Below are 18164 nucleotides of genomic sequence, written 5' to 3' on the forward strand. Positions count from 1 at the left end.
GCCTGGACAGCTTTCCCAGAAAACTGTGCACACGTCCAAAGGGCCAGGCTCTGGAGCCCCGATTTACTAAGGGGCCCACCGAAAAATGCAACTGTCTCTGAGGTGGCTTCTCCTAATCCCTATGTAAGATCAGCTGCTTAAGGGATTGGAAGATTGGGGGTAGTTGGAGGGGGCGGAGCAGGCATGGGGGGCCACAATGGTGTGCTCAGGCCGGCAGGAGCATGCTCGGAATGCGGAGAAGGGCGCTGAGAGTGGGAGAGGAGAATAGAGAAGGAGGGGCGAGGAGCCAAATATTTCAAAATATTGCCTGAGCCCGAGAAAATTTCTTCCCCCTCTCCTTACCCTGTAGTAAGCTTAGTCAACAGTCTAGACCAAAAATAGCCCATTCTCTTCTTGGGTGCTGTGATTTGAATGTTAGCTAATAAAAACTTTTGTGTGTGTGTTTTCAAAGCTATTTTCTAAACAAGCATGGGTGGCTTATCTACTTACCAGCCAGTCCCTTTCCCATCAAGAGTTGTTGGGTGGCTTTGTTGGGAAACTCTAACCTCTGAGCATAGCTATCAGAACCATCAAAATACCCTTGGTTTTGGTTTGAACAAAGCTGCTTGGGAGAGGTTACAAGGGCCTCCTTATCTAGAGTCTCTGGTTATTACCAATCTCTTCCTCATTATTCTAGCAACTCTCAAGCTATGCCCACTGGGTTTGAGGAATGCCATTTCTGCGCCATTCTGTCTCAGCTCCCCTAACCACGGAGGTCAGTTGGAAATACAAGTATTGCTTCAAAACAGGCCAAAGCCCAAGCTAGAAATCACTGCTTTTGATTTTTTGGGCTGACTTCTAGCTGTTCCTTGTACCTCTTCCTCAACGCCCAGCTGTCTTCAGTCTTTTTGTTACCTCGTCTTTTATAAGCTTCTTAACAGGATATGGGCAAAGCACACACACATAGTGGGTCCTCAAAATACAGTGAATTGATCAAATTTGGCTGGACCATGAAAAACTCAAAACAAAACTCCAAAACAAAAAACCAAACCCATTTCCGGCGAGTTGATTCTGACTCATAGCGACCCTATACGGCAGAATCTAATTGCCCCATAGGGTTTCCCAGGAGCAGCTGGTGGATTTGAACTGCTGACCTTTTGGTTAGCATAAAAAATAGTGAGCTTTTAATCAGTGTGCCACGAGGGCTCCATGAAAAATTCAGAATTTGATAAAAGCTGGCCTTTCTTGACTTCTTTTTTTCTTTTTATTCGTGCAATTCAGTTCCTTGTCCAGACGCACAGCTGTTTTCTGCAGCTGACTGCTGTCACACTGAGGCAGTTTCATGTTCCGCTTTTTCCATTTAACATTGTTTCATCAGAAACATTTTCTGTGTTTCTACAATAGTCTTCATAACCATCACATTGACTTTTCCTTCTCGTCGTTTTCTTGTTCTTTTCCGAGTCTTGTGTCTTTGTTTTATTGCTGTCTCTTCTTCCTCCCATGGATTTAGTCTGATCCATCTGATCTTTCTGTATCTCCTTCCCACAGGCAGTAGGAGTCTTCAGCTGTCAGCTTTATCTAAGACCAAAAATCCAACCCATTGTTGTTGAGTTGGTTCTGACTCATAGGGAACCTATAGGACAGAGTAGAACTGCCCCATAGGGTTTCCAAGGAGTGGCTGGTAGATTCGAACTGCTGACATATTGGTTAACAGCCGGAGGTCTTAACCGCTATGCCCTCTAGCTTTACAGGGCTGGGGAAAATGGGCCTTGGAGATGGCTTTTCCGAATGACAATTAGTGTTAGAGATCTGTTGTATTTGACCTGCTCAAGTCCTTTCACACTGTAGGGCTTATATTTGATGATCCATTCCAACTGCATTATTTTACAGATAAGGAAACTGAGGCTTGAGATGGCTAATAGACTTGATCATGGCTATATAGAGCCAATGAGCAGGGATTTGGAACTTGGGTCCTTTGATTCTCAAAGCTTTATGCCCTTTTCTATTTCATAACTGTTTTTACTTGTAATGTTGTGGAAGAGAATCACACTTATTAGTAAGAGCTGAGAACCCTCTGTTTTCACTGGCTCTTGCTGCATATAGAAGATGCTTGAGAGGAGGCTTTTCGAGGGGCAGCAAGGCTAAGGGGACCCCAGGTTGCAGTCTGTGTAAGGTGAGCTGTGATCCTGGAGTTGTGAGGGAGGTTGGAGACAGAGGACGAGGAGTAGAGTTTTGCAGTTGTTCACCCAGTAAACTGTTTTGGAGTGTGGTAATGGGCATTTTCAAAACATATTCTAGTTCTTGCTATGCTAATTGGAACCCATGATTTTGAAGATTGGGGAGTCCCTGGGTTTTGCAAATGGTTAAGGTGCTTACCTGCTAAACGAAGAGGTGGAGGTTCAAGTCCACCCAGAGGTGCCTTGGAGGAAGGACGTGGGGATCTGTTTCTGAAAAAAAATCAGCCATTGAAACCCCTATGGAGCACAGCTCTACTCTGACACACATGGGGTTACCGTGAGTCAGTTGACTTGATGGCAACTGGTTTCAATCTAACACTAAGCTGTGAAATATGAGAGCAGACCAGCGTTTAGCATTTTAACAAGAAAATAGCTAAATAATGAGATATTGTTGAAAGAACGATAATTAAAATACAACTTAAAAAGGCATTTGTAATAAGGTGGTCCTTGTTGTCAAGCCCTGTTTTACGTAAGCAGTCACTGAGGCTTAGAGACAGTATAGAACTCCGTATACAGCCTGGAGGTTCCCGACTGCCTGGCTTGAATCCAGGCATTGTCACTCAGTGGTGGTGTGACTGGGGAAAATTATTTAACCTTTCTGTGCCTCTGTTTCCCCATCTGAAATGTGGGGATACCACCAGTAACTATTCCATAGGCTCATTGTGAGGATTCAACGCTTTGCTTAGTGCTGGCTCCTAAGTGCTCCGTGACTGTGGTAGTTGTTGTTCTCAGTACTAGTAGTAGCGGTATAATAACCTAGTCTGGGTCAGATCTCTATAACTTCTGGAGCCATTCCTCACTCTGGCTGTGCCAACTTTCCTTTCTGACCCTGCCAATGCCTTATTCTCCTGGGCTTTCCAGCTGTCCCGTGGCGCATTCTGAGTGGGCTAGCGTGACTGGAGATTTGGGGTGCGTATCTCAGCTGTGCCCTGAATTCTGTGGCCCAGTCCTTTCTCAGGCCTCTCTTGTTCCCATAAGTCTCTCCGCCAAGTCTCACCATCTCCTCAAGGCCTCTCTTTTTCCCTGACTGTCCTAATTCTCAGTAGATGCCATGGCTTCTTGTGTAAAGAGAAAATAGAGGATATCAAGCATCAGTTCTCTCAACTTCTTTCAACCACTATAAAACCAAACCAATTGCTGCCAGGTCAATTCTGATTCACGGCAACCCCATGTATGTCTGAGTAGAACTGTGCTCCAAAGAGTTTTCAATGGCTGATTTTTTTGGAGGCAACTTTGGGTAGACTTGAACCATGAACTTTTTGTTTAGCAGCTGAACATGTTAACCATTTGTACCATCCAGGGACTGCCACACTTTTATTTATACTGCTTACTTTTTCCCAGTCTTCTAAGTGCTTTACACATTAATTTGTTTAATTCTCGCAGTGATTCCATGGGGGTAGTTTTCCATTTACTAATGCTGTATAACAAAACCAAAACAAAAAAAAATCTAAACCCATTACTGTTACGTCGATTCCGAATCAAAGTGAACCCTGCTCCATAGCGTTTCCAAGGCTGTAAATCTTTACAGAATCGACAAGACAGCACCTAGCAACAACAACAATTATCCATATGTTGCACTAATTTAGACTCACTTTTTATTTTCCTTCAGTGTTTTCATGGTAGAATGTTAATGGGAGTAAGTGAATGACACGGTTGTAAATCATAAAACTGTAAATACATAGCACTTGCAAGGATTTGCTAGATGTCAGATTAATGTTGAAGGTGCTGTGATAGTTAAGGTTGTATGTCAACTTGACTGGGCCGTGATTCTCAGTGGTTTGATAGTCGTACAATGGTATGATCGCTTTCCTGATGAAATATGATTTTATGGGATCACTTCCATGATGGGATCTGCTGTGAGTAGCCAGTCAGTTGAAAGGGAGTTTCCTTGGGCGTGTGGCCTGAATGTAAGTGGATATTCTGGCAAGGCTTGGGCTTTTGCTCCTTCTGGATCCTGCAGCTGGCTCCTGTTCCTCTGACCTCTGATTTTTGGGGCTTGAGATAGTGGCTTACCTGCTGTTTTGCCTGCCAGTCTTTGGGCTTTGTGAGTCTTCACAGCCAGTGAGCAAGAGCCCTGTTCTCTGACCTGGCGATCTTGGGTTCTTCAGCCCCTACAGCTGCGTGAATCAGGAGAAGCCTCTGTTCTGACTCACAGGCTTGGTGTGTTCCAGCCTCTGCAACCTAATGAGCCGTTTCCTTGATATAAATCTCTCTCTATACATACATTTATACGCTTTACTGATTTTGCTTCTCTAGAGAGCCCACCCTAAGACAGGTGTGTTCTCAACCACCTGATTCAGGAGGGTTTGTTTGACTCCAATTCTGAGCCCCTCTATGTTCATCCCTGTTTCCCACCACCCCAAACGGATGATGGTTCTGAGTAAAACTCCCTCAGCCTTAGCGTGCTACCTGCTTCACCCATTTCTGTAGCATAGAATATGTGCCATTAAAAGGAATTAATAAATAGAGTTGATTAGCACTGTAAGAGGAGTTAAATAAATGTTTCTGGTTTTTACTGAGTAAAAAGTAAGGCTTCACGTTAAACCCAATTTAGGTGATACATTTACAGATATTTAGAGAGGGAGGTGTGTGTATCTACATCTCTCTCTAAATATATATAAACGTATGTACATACACAAACTCATGAGTACTTTCATTGGTCAGACAGTTAACATGCTCATTTACTAACTGAAATGTTGGTGGCTCGAGTCACCCACAGGTGCCTTGGAGAAAAGGCCTGGTGATCTATTTCTGAAAAATCAGCCATTGAAAACCCTATGGAGCACAGTTCTACTCTTATACACATGAGGTTGCCATGAGACAGAGTCGACTCCATGGCAACTGTTTTTTATACACTTATTTATTTAAATTATATTTATATTGATCTTGGAGGAGAAATCAGAAAAAAAAAGTTTTTTAGTTGTCCCAAATTCTGGAGTTTGCCTGATAAAATAATAAATGCAAGCTTTACAAACCTAAAAAAATAGCCATTTCCTTTCCTGTTCAAATATGGATATTTCCCTGTAAAAGAGAGGTAGCCCCCTTTTTTTTCCTCTGGCTTTTGGTTTGCAAATTTGTCTTCTGCAGTGATCAAATGTACTCATTTCACACCTGGTATTCTTTTTTATTCATCTCCATGTGATCATCACAGCACAGATTCCTTTCTCACCAAAATCCTCTTCAAAAAGCTTATAATTAAATGTTTCTAGCTTTCCATTTGTGGGTCTCTTAAGCAGTATGTTTGAATCTCTCTGATGTAGAAAACTTTTTTTTTTTTTAATTGTGCTCTAGGTGAAGGTTTACAGAGCAAATTACTTTCTCATTAAACAATACACATATTGTTTTGTGACGTTGGTTGCCAACTCCACGACGTGTCAACACTCTTCCCTTCTCAACCTTGAGTTCCCCGTTGCCAGCTTTCCTGACCTCTCCTGCCTTCTCATCCATACGCCTGGGCTGGTGTGACCATTTAGTCTTGTTTTGGAAAACCTCATTTATTACTTCTGAATCTGAGTGTTCCAGATAATAAGACTTCATTTCAGTCACTTTTTTTTTTCTTCTTCTTATGCTACCTGACCTCTCCTTCATTTGATAATTCTCTCCTCATTTGGTATCCATGATAATGTACTTTGCTGACTTTTCCATAGTCTTCTATTTCTGTTATCTTAATGGGCTACATGTTATAACTTAGTAGTCCAGGCTTGCTGTTTCTTCACTCTCTCCTTCATTGAGGTGAATCACTCCCCCATGTACAGACCTTTCTGGAACCTCTGGGGCGCCCTAGCAGGCCCAGATATGCAGCTGCTTCTGGTATACGTCACAGTGGTAACTTGATACACCTAAAAGCCAATTTCTCCTTTTCTTCAAAAGGCGCTCCCTTCCCCAGTTCCCTGTTGTTGAAGTCATCAAGTATGTACACTGTTACTTCCTCTTTTGCGCCCCATGTATTCTTCCACGGCATTTCTCACAACCTGTCATGATCTGCCCATGTGTTAACTTGTTTAATGGCTGTTGCCACTTACGGTGATAGCTTTGTGGGTGAGAATCAGCATAAAGCCGAGTTCCAGAAGGCAGAGATCAATCATATGCCCACTTTTCCGCTTCTCTATCATTTCTGACACGAGCCGCCCACATGGCACTCTCTGTCTGGTAGTCATCCAGGGCTAGGTCAGACTTTATAAGTTAAGAGAACATTGTTCTTGGGTCCGTTAATTTACTGGAACGACTCATAGAATGCACGGAAGATACTATACTTACAAGTACTGTTTTATTACAGTAAAAGGATATCAGTCAGGATAGTCACAAGGAAGAGATGCACAGGTGAGGTCTGGGAAGGTTGCAGTGCAGAGCTCCCGTGTTTCTGAGAGGGCACACCACTCTCCCTTTGCCAGGCAGAAAGCTCTCTGAGCCTTAGTGTTCCTGGCTTTTATTGGCCAGTCCTGCATGATAGACTAAATCATGCCTACAGAGGCTAGTTGATATCAGCCTCCCAGGTGAGTCTTTTTTGGTCTGGCCAGCTCTCATTCACTAGGGCAAATCCTCAGGTGTGTCCTGGAAGTCCTAGACTAGCAAAAAAAAAAGACTAAGGCCCCCCAATTACTTTCTTTAGAGCCAAAGACAGAGGCCACCTTACTTGGGGCAAAACTATGTCCTTTACCCCACACCGCTATGTCCCTAAAAGCTCCAAGATGACAGGGGCCAGCCACGTGTATGTTGTTCATCAATCTCTGTGCCCAGCTCCCAGCATGGTGCTTGATATCTAAAGGGCATGCAGTAAATAAATGTTTATTTAAACCAATGAACAAATATGCAAATGTACGTGCTTCCATTTTTCTGTTTGCACCCTGTGCCACTCCTGATTTTGCCTTTTTCTTTATATTCTAGATGTCAATTTACAAATCCTTTTAGAACATAAGCTCCATGAGGACAAGCATCTTTTGTCTATTTTATATCACAGGTGCCTAGAACAGTGCCTGGCATGTAGTAGGTACTTGATAAATATTTGTTGAATGATTGAATTCTTCTAAACATCTCTTCCTCTAAACATCTGCTGTCCCTCTCAAATTTGCCATCCTGGCACTACCCCTGGGTGAAAGTGGGATGTGTGTCTAGGGTGGTAGGTGGTAGGAGCAGGACAGAAGGTGGAAGGGGAGAAACCAGGTGAGTGCTGAGTCTGTGCTGGAGGGAAAATGATTGCTGGACAAAGGAAGCCCTGACTTTCTTATGCCCTCCAATGTCTGCCCCACGAGCGTGGGGAATTCGGGAGTTACCTGCAGAGATTCCCTTCCTATAGAGCAACTTCTTGACTTGTGACCTTGACTCAGGTTCTATACATCAGTGGGTGCCTTCTGATGGAATTGTATTAGGCCCTGCTGTAGTGTGGTTAGTCCCTGGGTAGTGCAAATAGATTGTGCTCAACTGCTAAAGGTTGGTGATTTGAACCCACCCAGTGGCACCAAGGAAGAAAGGCCTGGCGACCTGCTTCTGTAAAGATTACCGCCAGGAAAACCAGGAATTGGAATCCACTCAACAGCAGTGAGTTTGGTTTTTTGGTAGTGTGGTTATGCCTGAACAATGGTAAGAACACAGTTAAGTGGGTCCTTCTGGCATTTATGACCCCAGATTAGGATAGTCCAAGAAAGTTATAATAACAACAACATGAATAACAAGATGTAACATTTATTATTTACTGTATTGCAGAAATGGTTCTAAATGCTTTACATGTATTTATTTCATGTCCATAACAGTTCTGTAGGGTTGGATTAAAAAAACAAAAAACCCCTGGAGATTCCGACTCATACTGTCACTGTAGGATGGAGTAGAACTGCCCGATAGGGTTTCCAAGGCTATAATCTTTACAGAAGCGGACTGCTACATCTTGCTCCCATGGAGCAGCTGGTGGGTTCATACTACTGACCTTTTGGTTAGCAGCCAAGTGCTTAACCACTGTGGTACCAGAGCTCCTTATTATTATGCTCATGTCACAGGAAACAGAGGCACCGAGATGTTAAGTCCTTGTCCAGTATCATACAGCTGCTAAGTGATGGTGCCAGGAATCAAACCCATGGCCCTGGAGACTGTGCTCTTAATCACTAAACCCTGCACTCTCACAGTTAACTACTGTTTATGTGTTTGCTCTGTGCTGGGCACACCACCAAAACTCGGTACCTCTATCCACGCTGAGTAGGTACTTTTACAGATGAAGAAACACAGGCTGACTTGAAGAGGTTTTAAAAAATTACCCAAGGTAGAACCCAGTTGGTGAGTAACAGGGACAGGATGTGAACGCAGATGTTTTACCCCAAGCCTGGTCTCTCACCCTTGGTGCCGTGTGTTGACAGATTCCCCACTCTTGGCCCATGGCTTCAGGAGCAGGCTCTGATTTAATGTCTGTCTTAGTTATCTAGTGCTGCTGTGACAGAAATAACCCAAGTAGATGGCTTTAACAAAGAGAAATTTATTCTCTCACAGTCTAGGAGCCTAGAAGTCTAAATTCAGGGTGCCAGCTCCAGGGGAAGGCTTTGTCTCTCTCTCAGCTCTGGGGGAAGGCCCTTGTCATCAGTCTTCCCCTGGTCTAGGAACTTCTCAGTACAGGGACCCTGGGTCCTCTCTCCTGTTTCTTCATTTTTGTTAGTAGAAGATAGCTCTCTCTGCTCAATTCTCTTTTATATCTCGAAGGAGATTGACTCAAGATACAGCCTAATCCTTTAGATTGTGTCCTGCCTCTTTTACTTAACTGCCTCTAATCCCACTTCATTGACATAGAGGTAGGATTTACAACACACAGGAAAATTACATCAGATCACAAAATGGTGGACAACCACACAATACAGGAATCATGGCCTAGCAAAGTTGACGTACACTTTTGGGGAGCACAGTTCCAACTGTAGCAATGTGAAAACTTCCTTAGGGTGTCAGATTTTTTTTTTTTTTTTTTTAAGCCCTGAATGGCATCTAATGCAGTTTGTGTGTTTGCTTCTGTAGGCAATGAGACCAGCCAACCACTGCACTCCAGGTCAGAGACGACACCATCGCCCACCAACAATGCTGAGAACGGGCACCCAGAATATATTGCGTATGTGCTTGTCCCTGTGTTCTTCATCATGGGTCTCTTTGGCGTCCTCATCTGCCACCTGCTTAAGAAGAAAGGGTATCGTTGTACAACAGAAGCAGAACAAGAGGTCGAAGAGGAAAAGGTTGAAAAGATAGGTAAATAGCCTAGATGCTTTCTATAGGGAGCTGGGTGGGGAGGAGTTTTAAATAAGAAACGAGTCATGCCTGTTTTCCATCTTTATGCGGCAAAATGGTCCATTTTAACAGCAGGTGGTGTGGTACAGTCTATGTGTAGACCTCGCAGTGATCACACCCAGAGTTTGAATCTTTGTTTTATTTAAAAATCAGTTGCCGTTGAGTCGATTCTGATTCATAGCAGCTCCGTGTGTCAGAGTTCTCAATGGCTAATTTTTTGGAAGTAGATCCCCAGGCCTTTCTCCCAGGGCACCTCTGAGGAGCCTTGGCTTGCCACCCTTTCTGGTAGCAGCCAAGCACATGAGCTGTTTGCACCACCTAGGGACATTTATTTAATGCACATTTATTAAGCATCTACGAAGTAATTTATGCCTATTTACAATGTGGCCTGGGTGATTTGTGTCTCCTATGAACCTCTGTTTCCTTATGTAAAATTTAAATATGAACAGTAATCTCCACCTTGGGTTACTGTGAAATTTAGAGAGAAGATGCACTTGGTGCCTGGCACATGTGCGTACTCAGTAAGCATTAATCCTTGCTGTTTTTCTTGAATATGATTCTAATAAGAATGGTGGGAAAATTAAATAGGTACCACGATTTTTGTGGTACTTACTTTTGTTGGGGGAGTTCCAATTATGTGGTTGGAATTTATGTGTATAAATAAATGATTATGAAAATACAGAAAGACATAAGAGCTGATGCCTTAGTATGACCTGTGGGGTGTCTTGCTCATTCTTAGCATGGAGCTGGTAGTAGCTTTTTGAAAAACCTGAGAGATGAGATCTTGTTTTCTCCACAGATGTCTGTTCCCGTCATCCTGACTTGGGGATAGTAAATAACTCTCCCTGCCCCTTTCAGGCCTTCAAAGGGCAGTTTTTGCAGAAAGGTGATATTTGGAGTAGGTCGCCCTTCCAGTGAGCCTGGGGAATGGGGTAGAGGGAAGTTCCTCATTCCTTGCCAGCTTGCCTGGCTGTTGGTTTTTCCCACCCCCACTGACCTTTGAGGCAGAGATGAGTCATATGTAAGCTTACGAGCAAAGCAAACCGAAGCTGAATGTTTGTCAACAGAAAGCAGAGCCGCCTCCTCTCCTCCTTCACATCCCCTCCGACTGTTGGCTTAGCAGCCAGCTTCTTATTGCAAAGCCAAATGTTTATATTAACATAGGAGGAAAGCTGACCCATTAGATGGAGGAGATGCTTGTCAGAGTAAGTGGATAGGACCTTGCCCACCTTGATTTGTTCTCTGTGAAATAGGATGAGGTGTTTAAAACCTCACTTTTCCTCCTCGTTTGATTGACACAAATCATAACAGTTAGTTTCAGAGTAGAGGTTTCATTTTTTCATAGAGTCCCCCAAAAGTCAACTGAGTTAGTGGACAAATAATCATAGGCAAAATTAAGATAATTTGCAAGTGTAGTTAAAAGCTCGGAAGAGTCTTTTAAACATAGATGAATAATCATCAAATTTTAAAAAGAAATTAATTCTCTAAAGTCATATAGTAAGTCTGCAATTAAAATAAAAGCCAAGGAGATTTAAGGAAATGATGAGACAGAAATAACAGTAGTAAGAACTGGTATAAATACATGAAATCGTTGTCTTGGAAAGTGAGGAGGTGTTTAGAAAAGCATATTCTACATTGAGATTAGTGGAGAATTCTGGTACTTTCTTTTTATGTTTATTATGCCAAGGATGTTACTATGTACTATCCTTTAGGCAATTTGGGCCTGAAGGAAGAAAGCCCAGACTCTTAGCAACATGATTGATCCCTGGAGCTTTCTGGAGGCTGTTCGGTGAGATCTTCAACTCTAAGATTGAGTGTCTGATCGACTTGATGCAGGTGGCCAATGGTAACACGTTCTGTCCTCCCCATTTCTCTTTCAGAGTTGAACGACAGCATAAATGAAAATAGTGACACAGTTGGGCAGATTGTCCACTATATCATGAAAAATGAAGGTATGAGTGTTTTTGTGTATGGAACAAATACTAAAAACTGCCTTTGAGGAGTTGGGTTATGGATGTACTCTCCTGTCGATTTTTCTAAAGTAATCAGCAGTGCCTTTCACCTAAGCTCACTGATACCTCAGCTTGCAGCATTATCTGACAATGAGGGTTTCACATAAGTGAGTTTTCTAAGTGTCAGTTGATCTGTGTGTTACATCACCCATGGAGATGATGGCTAGTGTTTAAACCCTGGCCTCACTGCTTGTGGGTTGTGCGTGATTTGAGGAAAGTCTTGAAGCTTCATGACTACTTCTTGAAGCCTCCTGACTTTACCTCATAAAACCTCCATTTCCTCCTCTGTAAAATGAGGGTAACAATAATATTTACCACCAGTTGCCCTTGAATTGATTCCAACTCATGGTGACCCCATGTATGACAGAGTTGAATGTGCTGCATAGGATTTTTTCAGTGGCCGATTTTTTGGAAGTAGATCACTAGGTCTTCCTTCCGCAGCTGAGAATATTAACTATTTACACCACCCAGGGACAGTTAATAATGATATTTACCTCATAGCATTGTTGCGACTTAGTCATGTAAAGTGCTTAGTATAGCAAGCACTCAAATGTTATCCTTTCTTAAGTGTTAAAACTTTTAAAAAGTTTATCCTTTATGGATTTAAGCATCCCACCCCTGTCAAAATATGTTCTAATGTCCCACTTCTTAAGTCAAAGATTAATTTAATTTTGATCAGATAAATTAGGGTCATAGTTCTGAACACTGGTTACTATCTTGATAGGGTATCTTGCCCTCAGTAACTGCTAAGATACATTGGATGCACACACTTGATAGCTACAAACTCCTGTGCTTTGAGTTCACAGGACAATTTTAAAAGTAAGTAAATTTTTCCACAGGCTCTGTCTTTATTCCAGGGCTTCAGATCAGTTCAAACCAGTTTTGTCATGGCTGATGAAGTGAAATCGGAACCGATCTGAATTTTTAAAATTTGAGCGATGTGGAATGATAACCGGAATGGGAAAAATTACGGGTCGAAGCCCTGCAATGGGAGCCTGGTGCCGGAGACTGGGTTATTGCCAGGACTGTGGAGAGCGGTACACATTCAAAGCAGTGCAGTTGGCTGCCATCTTTGAGCTGGGCACTTCCGTTTCTGATTCTGCCAGTCGAGAGATTTGCTTGCCATGCAATGTGCACGCTGCCCTTGTTTTCTAAGAGGGAGGTTAAGTTTCTAGCAGGGCTTCAACCCGTAATTTTTCTCATTCCGTTTATTGTTCTGGTTTACCCACATTTTAAAAATTCAGGTCCATTCAGGTTTTGCTTTATCGACCATGACTGAACCCAGCAGAACCAGTTCGAAGCCCAGCTTTGCTTTACTCAGAGCTGACTCATGCAGTATACAGTAAGGCAGCTGAGCCATTTGTCCGAAAGTTGAGATGCCTCTGTACATGAGTAAATACCTACTCTTCCATCCTCTGCTTTTTCCCTGTATCCTCACCATTCAACGAGAACTTGTGTCTGGCCCAGCCTGTTTGTTTGTCACCGTGTTTGACTGTTCAACTGCATTGGACTCCATACAGCTCAATATCATTTTTTCATTGCTGTTGATAGAGTGTGCTTTATGTATTTGGCATAATTCAAGATGTTTTATGTGTGTAATCTCAGTTAATCCTCAGAATATCCCTATAAAGTTGGTGTTATTATATCCATCTTAGAGATGCAGGGAAGTTTCCAAGTGGTTAAGTTTTCATGGTTAGTAAGCAGCCTAGCTCTGTCTGGCTCCAGACACAGCGTCCTTTCAGCCGTACAACATTGCCTCTCCTCTCTTCTAATTTTCAGCTTTCAATTTGCTACAGTCTTTAAAACCAGATACCTGAACTTACTAAGATGGTGTTTTTTTTAAAAAAAAAAAAAGAAAACAGAACACCTGGATTTTGATCTCTGTCTTCCAAATGCTTTTCTCAGGGGACAGTATTTAGTGATAGTACAGTAGCCCCCTCCCCCTCCCACCCATCCTCGGTTTCACTTTCCTCGGTTTCATTTACCTGTGGTCAACCAAGGCCCGAAAATGTTAAATGAGTAACGTGATGAAATCTCACGCCTTCTAGCTCCATTTCACCTGGGGACCACATTCATATAACTTTTATTGCAGTTGTTGTTGTTAAGTGCCATCAAGTCGGTTCCCACTCATACGGACAACAGAACGAAATGCTGCCCTGTCCTGTGCCATCCTCACAATTGATGTTATGCTTAAGCCCGTTGTTGCAGCCACTGTGTCCTTTTGAGTGCCTTCCAACCTAAGCAGCTCTTCTTCCGGCACTATATCGAACAATGTTCTGCTGCTATTCATAAGGCTTTCACTGGCTAACCCTTTTCGGATATAGACTGCCGCGTCCTTCCTAGTATGTCTTAGTCTGGAAGCTTAGCTGAAACCTGTCTGCCATGGATGGCCCTGCTGGTATTTGAATCCCAGAGTGCTTGACTAATAACTTAACCAAAGTTGCACAGCTGCCAAATGGCAGAGCTGGGATTTGAACTGAGGCATCCTGACTCCAGAGTTTATGCTTTTAACCACTGGTTTTACTGCCTCTTTCCTGGTAGCAGGAAAGAGGGATGCTAAACTTCCCCCTTTCAAAGAAGTAAAGTAGACAGCTGGGGTAGTTTACAGAACTCCTTAAACATTAATCCGTTGAATACTCAACACTGCTTTATGACATCGACCCTGTTATCCTCCCAGTTTTACAGATGAGGAAACAGGCCCAGAGGTTAAGAAACTTGCCTGAGGCCACACAGCCAGTGCATGGCACGATGGTGCTAGCACTGGGCCTCTTCTCTTAATCATGTCACGATAAAGTGTTTGGAGTGCTTAGCTGCTAACCCAAAGGTCTGCAGTTTGAATCTACCAGCCATTCCTTGGAAACCCGATGAGGCAGTTCTACTCTGTCCTGTAGGGTTGCTACGAGTTGGAATCGACTGGATGGCAACAGCTTTCTTTTGGAGGAAGTAGACACCCATCAGGGTAGTGGCTGCTGGGCTCTTTTACTATCAGCATGTTTTTGCCCAGGCCCCCTTGACTAATCTTGTTTGATATCAGATTTACCTCTGGGCTTTTCTTTTATCCCTAAAGGCTGCATTGTAAGGGCAATGTTATATAATTCCCATACCTCCCAACTTATGGGTGAGCAGGGCTGTTTTTTTCTTTTTTTAGTTATGTCATTTTCCTTTCAGAAAGTGGCCTTTTAGCCACATCTAACGGACAACCAGTAGGTACTCAGTGTGATACCCGAGGCACTGTTTTCATTCTCTCTCCTAATTCTTTTTCCTTTCTGTCTTTTTCTTTACCCTGTTTCCCCTCTCCTTTGCCCATGCCTTCACCTGTCTACCTGTGATTTCGTCAGTGACCTGTGAGGACAGGTAGTGTCTCTGTTCTTTGTGTCACCCTCGATTCTCCTCCTTGGCCACCCAGGAGGTATCTGATCTCACTGGCCATCCTTTCTCCAAATGGCACTTTTGAACTTCCGAGACCATAGCTGGGTGATTAGATACATACTGGAGTCTCTTACCAGTTTTATTACCTAGCATTTTAAAATTTGGCTTTGAGACTGAAATCCCCTACTTTATGAAACAAATGCATTTTTATCTTTGTTTCTGTACAAACATAGCTCTGGGCTTAATATCAGTCTAGACCCCTCTGTTGATATTTTCCATCCTTGATTGATTAGAATTAATGTTGATTTAATATTCTAACTTTTTTAAAGTTGCCAACACACCATAACTTTCTTTGAAAATTAAAGGAAAAAAAAAAAACTTTCCATTACCATTTCCCATTTTATTTAGGTTTTCTTTGCCTATATTCATATATTTTAAACATTTGCAACTGTGACATATGCATGATTTTCTGCTGTGCATTTTTAATTTGGCAAACGGGGTAACATTTGACATGTGCTCATGGTGAAATTCTTATTTGTAGTTTAAATACATCATGCCTTGAATGTTATAATCAATTTTCATTTAGCTAAATAACTCTTGAAGGATAGATTAACCAGCTGACCTACACAATGATTGTTTTCCTCCTAATTCCAAGACTTGGATTAACCACAGTGCTACTTTTTAATTTGATTTTCTAAATAAGGCTGAATCGAATAGTGTTTGTATGGTCATTTGGAATCTTCTTGCATTGTTTGAGAGTTTGGAAGGTGTCTGCGATGCCATAGCTGGGTTTCCAGGGCCTTAAAATCTGTCTGCTTTGGTAAGGAACCCTGATGGCACAACAGTTAAGCGATCAGTTGCTAGCCAAAAGGTTGGTGATTCAAAACCACCCAGTGCCTCCACGGGAGAAAGACCCGGTGATCTTCTCCCATAAAGATGACAGCCTAGAAAGCCCTATAGGGCAGTTCTTCTTTGTCACATGGAGTTGCTATGAGTCAAAAATTGACGGCACGCAACAATAACAACTGTCCACCTCAGAAGAAAGGCCTGGTGATCTATTTCCAAAAAAATCAGCCATTGAAAACCTTAGGGATCACAGTTCTACTCTGACACACATAGGGTTGCCATGAGTCAGAATCGACTCAAGGGCAACTGGTTGATCGGAAGGTTTCCTCTTCCTGTGACTGACTCATCTACTTCTCTGGAAGCCTGTGAAAGGAAAGGAAGTGTCGTTGACAAATGTAGGGAAAACCAGCTTTTATCGCTTACTGGAATTATGAGCAACATGGAAGGAGGAAATATGTATTCAGTTGAGCTTAATTAGCTTATCGCTCTTTTATAGTAATTTCACACTCAAAATAAAGCATGTGTTTAAGTCCTAAGGATGGTGTTATGTTAGAAAGGCCTCATATCACAGGAAGGCAAAAATGTTCCCAAGGGGCAAAAAACTGAAGTTTACTTCCTGGTGTAGACTGGGCTTTAGCCCAGAGACTGGCTTGTGGCATGTGTGTGTGTGTGTGTGTGTGTGTGTACGCACGTTGGACCCACATGTCCACCTTCCTCATACAGGGTCGGCGTGAATGGTGTTTGTTTAAACCAAAAAACCAAACCCACTGCCGTAGAGTCGGTTCCGACTCGTAGTGACCCTGTAGAAATGTGAAAGTCTCTTCTCTGGGACTTCATTCACAGCAAACAAAGGGGCTGTTTACTAGTTACTTCTTTCTAGGAGATGAGGATGAGTTACAGGAGAAACAGGGGTCTAACAATAAGCTATAGTAATGATTTTAATGTTTTCTCTTCCTGGGCTCACTTTATAATTTGATGTTTCTAAAGGAGGTCTTCATTTGATAACTGATTAATTTTCTCAGGTAACTATGGAAACTTATTTTTTAAAAAAAACTAATTCCTCTATGTGCTACTAGTGCTACCCCTACTTCAACACTTTTTGTCATTGTTACTTTTTTAAAACTTTTTTCTTTTTTTATTGTGCTTTAAGTGAAAGTTTACAATTCAAGTCAGTTTCTCATATAAAAATTTATACATACATTGTTATGTGACCCTAGTTGCTCTCCCTACAATGTGACAGCACGCTCCTCCTTTCCACCCTGTATTTCACGTGTCCATTCAACTAGCTCCTATCCCCCTCTGCCTTCTTATCTCGCCTCTAGACAGGAGCTGGTCACATAGTCTCATGTGTCCGCTTGAGCTAAGAAGCACACTCTTCACCAGTATCATTTTGTGTCTCATAGTCTAGTCTAATCTTTGTCTGAATAGTTGGCTTTGGTAATGGTTTTAGTTCTGGGCAAACAGAGTCTGGGAGCCATGTCCTCTCGTCTTGGTCAGACCATTAAGTCTGGTCTTCTTACTAGAATTTGAGTTCTGTATCCCACTTTTCTCCTGCTCCATCAGAGATATCTTTGTTGTGTTCCCCTATCAGGGTAGTCATTGGTGGTAGCCGGGCACCATCTAGTTCTTCCAGTCTCAGGTTGATGGAGTCTCTGGTTTATGTGGCCCTTTCTGTCTCTTAGGCTCATACTTACCTTGTGTCTTTGGTGTTCTTCATTCTCCTTTGTTCCAGGTGGAGTGAGATCAATTAATGATCTTGGATGGCTGCTTGCTAGCTTTTAAGACCCCAGACACCACTCACCAAAGTGGGATGCAGAATGTTTTCTTAATACGCTTTGTTATGTCAATTGACCTAGATGTCCCCTGAAACATGGTCCCCAGACCCCTTCCCCTGCTACTCTGTCCCTTGAAGTGTTTGGTTGTGTTCAGGAAACTTCTTAGCTTTTGGTTAATCCAGCTGTTCTGACTTCCCTGTATGCTGTGTTATCCTTCCCTTCACCTAAAATAATTCTTGTCTACTGTCTAGTTAGTGAATACTCCTCTCCCTCCCTCCTCACCCTCGTAACCGTCAAAGAATGTTTTCTTCTGGTAAACTTTTTTATGTGTATGGTTTTGGAGTTTGGTAAAGGAGGGCAGAGTATAAGTGGATGTTGGAAAATCATTGTATATTCCCCAAGCCCATTATCTGAAAGAAAAGTATTTCTCTGAATCCTTAATACTAGTCAAAAGGGAAAGTGACTAACATCACTAGATTATACTTAAATCTACATTACACGGGTAATGTTATTTGGGAGAAGATACTACCAATTATTTTAGTACTTTTTGTAAGGATGAGAGTCTTATTCAGGTCAAAAGTGTATTTGGAATGCATTTGGACATCATCACAGTTGTGAAGGGCAAAGAAGGTGTTTCTTTTAAAAAAGGATGGTATGCTGTTTTAACCCCACCCACCCAAAATTAAAAAACAAAAAAC

The 18164-nt window shown here is 42.4% G+C and overlaps 1 protein-coding gene across 1 annotated transcript in view; it reads left to right on the forward strand.

The window, feature by feature from the left end:
- The window catches only part of RELL1 (RELT like 1), an 85508-nt gene that overhangs the window by 34088 nt on the left and 33256 nt on the right, over nt 1-18164 (forward strand). Inside the window, exons 2-3 of the mRNA XM_010591407.3 lie at nt 9201-9425; nt 11345-11416. Of these exons, the coding sequence (XP_010589709.2) occupies nt 9201-9425; nt 11345-11416 (297 nt within the window). The remainder of the gene's footprint in view (nt 1-9200; nt 9426-11344; nt 11417-18164) is intronic.

Source organism: Loxodonta africana, chromosome 5 (genome assembly GCF_030014295.1).
Source record: "Loxodonta africana isolate mLoxAfr1 chromosome 5, mLoxAfr1.hap2, whole genome shotgun sequence".
In the NCBI taxonomy this organism is placed as follows: domain Eukaryota; kingdom Metazoa; phylum Chordata; class Mammalia; order Proboscidea; family Elephantidae; genus Loxodonta; species Loxodonta africana.